This window comes from Oryzias latipes, chromosome 7 (assembly GCF_053564925.1).
Source record: "Oryzias latipes strain Hd-rR chromosome 7, Olatipes_Hd-rR_3.1".
NCBI classification, from domain to species: Eukaryota; Metazoa; Chordata; class Actinopteri; order Beloniformes; family Adrianichthyidae; genus Oryzias; species Oryzias latipes.
This window is the reverse complement of record NC_136243.1, coordinates 11,150,679-11,155,000: the sequence shown is the minus strand read 5'-3', so window position 1 is coordinate 11,155,000 and position 4,322 is coordinate 11,150,679. Positions and strand designations below refer to the sequence as shown.

At 43.5% G+C, this 4,322-nt stretch overlaps 1 protein-coding gene across 7 annotated transcripts in view; it reads left to right on the top strand.

Annotated features, from left to right (window-relative positions):
* Positions 1 to 1,923, top strand: part of znf217 (zinc finger protein 217) — a 7,999-nt gene extending 6,076 nt beyond the window's left edge. For all 7 annotated transcript variants that reach the window (XM_078950213.1, XM_078950212.1, XM_023956896.2 and 4 more), the window contains 2 exons: positions 1 to 845; positions 917 to 1,923. The exon at positions 1 to 845 is cut by the window's left edge and continues 481 nt beyond it. In XM_078950213.1, the coding sequence (XP_078806339.1) occupies positions 1 to 845; positions 917 to 1,029 (958 nt within the window). In that variant the 3' untranslated portion in view covers positions 1,030 to 1,923. The remainder of the gene's footprint in view (positions 846 to 916) is intronic.
* The last annotated feature ends 2,399 nt before the right edge of the window (positions 1,924 to 4,322 follow it).

Sequence of the window (4,322 nt, the reverse complement as noted above, 5' to 3'; positions counted from 1 at the left end):
AACCATGTATCCAGAAGTCCTGACGATGCACGTCAAGCTAACGCACAAAGACCGGTCCGAGGGCCCCCGGAGGCCCGGACCCGCGTGCAGTCTCAGGCAAAAGCGCCACACTGGCTGCCCCCCCGCGCTCGAAGGCAAAGATGTCGCCCCGCTCCCGATGACCGACAGGCAGCACCCGCGCCGGACCAAGTCCCCGCCCCCACAGCCCACAAGAGCGCCCCAGAAACCACCCCCTGCTCCTAAGCTGTCCCCGATCCACGCCCCGCAGCCGGAGCTCTTCCAGGAGCCCCATCGCCACCGACAGAACCCCGACCCGCACCACAGCCAGGAAACGTCCAGATTCACCGAGCTGGTGAGGCCCACCAACCCCGGCAGCAAGCATGCGGGGGACATGAGGGCCCCTCAGGACAGAGCAGCTGTTGGCGAGAGGAGCTACCCGGCGAGGCAGGGGGACATCTGGCACTCGGACGCCGCCCGGCTGTGTCTGTCCAGCCGCTTCGGGGGCTTCCCCCACATAGATTTAGGCGAACCTTCAGGGAAAAGGCTAAAGTTCTCTTCGGCGAGCCGGGAGGCCGACGGCGGGGAAAAGTCCGCTTTCAAAGGGATGCACGGAGACGCATCCAGCAGGCTGCTACTAAAAACCATATCCCAGGGCGCGGGCCCCGCCACTGCCGCCGAGGCTTTGGGGGCAATGAATACCACACCCGGGCCTTTAGGAGGGAGCCTGAACTCTGAGTGGAGCATGATGAGCCTCCTCCGCTCCTGCACGCCCGGAGATTTGGCCTCCCTCTATCACAGCACGCCGATGAACCCCAACCACGGAGGGCTGGGCCCCCCGAGACCCGGTACGTACCCCATTTACCCCCCGTTTTCCTTCAGTTTTTCCTAGAGTTAACTTAAAAAAATTCCTCCTCAGGGAGCAGGGCTGTGGTGTACCAACCGCTGCCCAGTCTGCCCGGCCTGCAGATGAGGGACCCCTCGGGCCCGTACCCTCATCAACGCTACAGAGCCACCGACAAAAGCTCCTGAAGACAAAACGGCCGAGGATAAAGGTCGCAAACAGACGTTCAGCAACACTTCCTTCCCCGATTTGATTCCACACGAACGAGCCTGTCTGGTCTTTTGTTAGCATCTTTCTAGGCTGCAAACTTTGCTGCTACAAACGATGGATTTTTGCTCAGAGCGTGTCTGTGCTTCCCTTATTTAATGTTTGAGGAGAAAAACAGTAGTGCTGTGTGGACATTTTTGTCTTTTTTTGTTTGTTTTTTAAGTGGGAAACGTGCACATAATCACAGATGTTCCTGTCAGAAGTGTTGCTGGAGCCTCTCTGAAGCGTTCAGAGGTCAACGACGTCTGTAAGATGTCACTCAGCCCCGCCCCCTGAAAAAAAACATGGCGTCTTTTTGATTTGCTCTTCCCAGAACCGCGGGTCTTCGGTTCGCTCGTTCAGACGTCCATCTACCTCACGTGTCGCTGGAAACACTCTGCGTCTTTGCGAAGCTTTTGCCCGGAAAAGGCCACGCCTCCATCTGCTGATCGCAGCTACTACTGACGCGATGGAGGCGCTTTGGTGCGCCGCGCTCGCCACCCGTTTACATTCCCGTCGGAGTTCCTTTTTATTTGTCGCGAGTTCAGCTGAGAGCGGAAGTTACCAAAAGTGTTTGGTTTTCAGGCGGCAGCCGCCCTTCTTTGCTTTCCGTCTTTTTCTTTCCGCCGCCGTCGGACACCAGAATCCACGAAACACTGTGAAGAACTGAACTCAGGGTCATTTGCGGAAACGCCGTCTCCGCCGCTTTAAACGGCCTGAGCTTCACCTTTTTCTTTGGGCAGAAACATTTCCTGTGAACTTTTGGAAAAGTGAAAATATAGTTTTGGAGATTTGTATGAAATATTTCAACAATAAAGCAAAAAGTTGAGCAAAAAGCTCTCTGCCTCTTTTTGTCCCAGAGTCGGAGTGAATGGTGTTTAGTGAAAGCGTAAACGGAGCCGTCCGGCAGGATAAACCTGCTAGGATGGATGAGGGAAATAATCCCTCTGGCTAGATCTCTGCAGGAACGTGTCCTTTAAAAGAAATGCATTTGAGGCTGAAAATCAACAGAATTCATTAGTTGTAGTTTATCTTTATGGATCAGTCATCCCTGATTAGGATAATCCAAGAAGAAAATTTACGCATTTAGGAAAAATCCAAATCCAGGAGAAAATATCAAGTCTTTAAATGATCTTACAGAATCTCAGCTCAGGATGTAGAAACGAAAAATGATTTTCAGAATAAATGTCGCTCATTTAGAAAGAATAATTGAATTTTAAGAACATCATTTGTGATCGAAAGATGGTTAAAAGAATTAATAATGATAATAAACTTTATTTGTACAGCACCTTTCAAGATAAAAATCACAAAGTGTTTCACAGTAAAACACAAAAAATAAAAAATAATTATGAAAAAGTTTTAAGCTGCTTTTTAAAGAAAACACTGAGTCTGCAGATCTGAGGCTGAGGGGAAGGGAGTTCCAGAGCGATGGAGCCGCTGCTGCAAAGACTCTGTCACCTTTAGTTTTTAACCGGGTTCTCTTAACAACCAGCAGACCTGGTCACATGACCTCAGGGACCTGCTGGGAGAAATGTGGCTATTGAGCTGTGTATGTAAAAACCAGGATTTTAAAATGCACTCCGAACCGTATGAAGACTTGGATGAATTGGTTAAAAGCCTTGCAGCAGCGTTCTGGACAACCTGGAGTCGTTCTAGAGATTTTTTGCTTAAACGTGAAGATGGAGTTACAGTAATCCAGAAGAGAAGATATAAAAGCGTGGATGAGCATCTCCATCTCACAACGAGACACAATTGGACTCAGTTTTGCAATGTTTTTAAGATAATAAAAACAAGAACGAACAAGTGACCCGACACGAGAGTCAAGGGATAAAACGAGTCCAGACTCACCCCAAGGTTCCTGACACATTGTTCCTCCCAACGCCACATTCAATTTTCAAAATTTTCTTTCAGGAAAAAACAATTATTCAATTATTTTACCAAACTAATAGAATTTTTAAAGTGTAATAGGAGAATGAAGATGAATAAAATAATGAGTGATTTGAAATTTCTTGAAGGAAAAAACAGTTTCAGGAAAAATGTCGCTTTATGAGAGAAACAATCGAAATTAAAAAACATAAGATTAAAGATGCATAAAATATATTAATGTCTTTCATTTAAAGAAATATGAGCAGTTTCCTATCTTGGAAAAAAATTGAATTAAATCACCTTTTCTGGAAAAAGTTATTTTTTAATGTAAGAGGAGAGTAAAGACGGATAAATAAATTAAAGTTAATGGCTTGTTTTATTTCAAAATATCTGAGGAAAGTTTTCTTTTGAGGGAAAAAAGATTTCCTTCCTTCCTTTTGGCAAAATAATTGTATTTCAAAGGTATAAAAAGAGATGAAAGATAAAGGAATTAATAATAATGACACTTTGTATTTTCAAAATATTTGATTATTTTTAGGAAAAAAACAGTTTGAATAAATGTTGCTCTTTAGAAAAATACTTGAATTTTTAAAAATAGACAATATTAAAGATGGGTAAAAAAAATCATTTTAATATCATTTTTTAGAAAATTTTGAAGTTTTCTTTTAGAAAAATTTCAGTCTTTTAGCTAAATATTAGAATGTTTGAAATACAGTTAGATATTAAAGATAGATAACAACATTTTTTATTAATGCCTCATTGCATTTAAACAGTATTTAGAATTTTCTTTGAGGAAAAATATATTCTCATGCAGTGATGCAGGTTAACCAGCAGAGGGCAGCAGTTGTCTACTGTAGACTGGCTTTCTCTGATTTTTTGTTTCAGCATCTTAATAAATTTCCTCACATTTTGGCCCAGAGAATGGAAATCAGAGCTGAACACTCCAAATGTAGACTGCAAAACTGATGTGGTAACTAAAGCACAACATAAAATAAGAAAAACAATCACATTGGCATCATTTTAAAACAATCTTTCTCACCAAAACACTTAAAACAACTTATTTTGCTTTGGATTTCATTTCAAAAATGGCCACACCCTGTTCGATGATGTCACGCAGGTGTGGCACATCAACCTTTATTAACTATGTTAACACAGACCCATTATTAACATGTAAAAAATAAAAACCATTTAACAGACAGAGTGACTCTAAGCCGCGTGGCTGTCATATATCGCGTATCATTGAGATTTTCATTTTCTGTAATGACAACAGTTAACGATTATACATTGTTGCATTTAGGCGAAGATCTTTTATTTTTCTGCGCTGTAATCCAGGCTCAGACTTTTGTATAGGAGACAGAGCTGTCGGGAA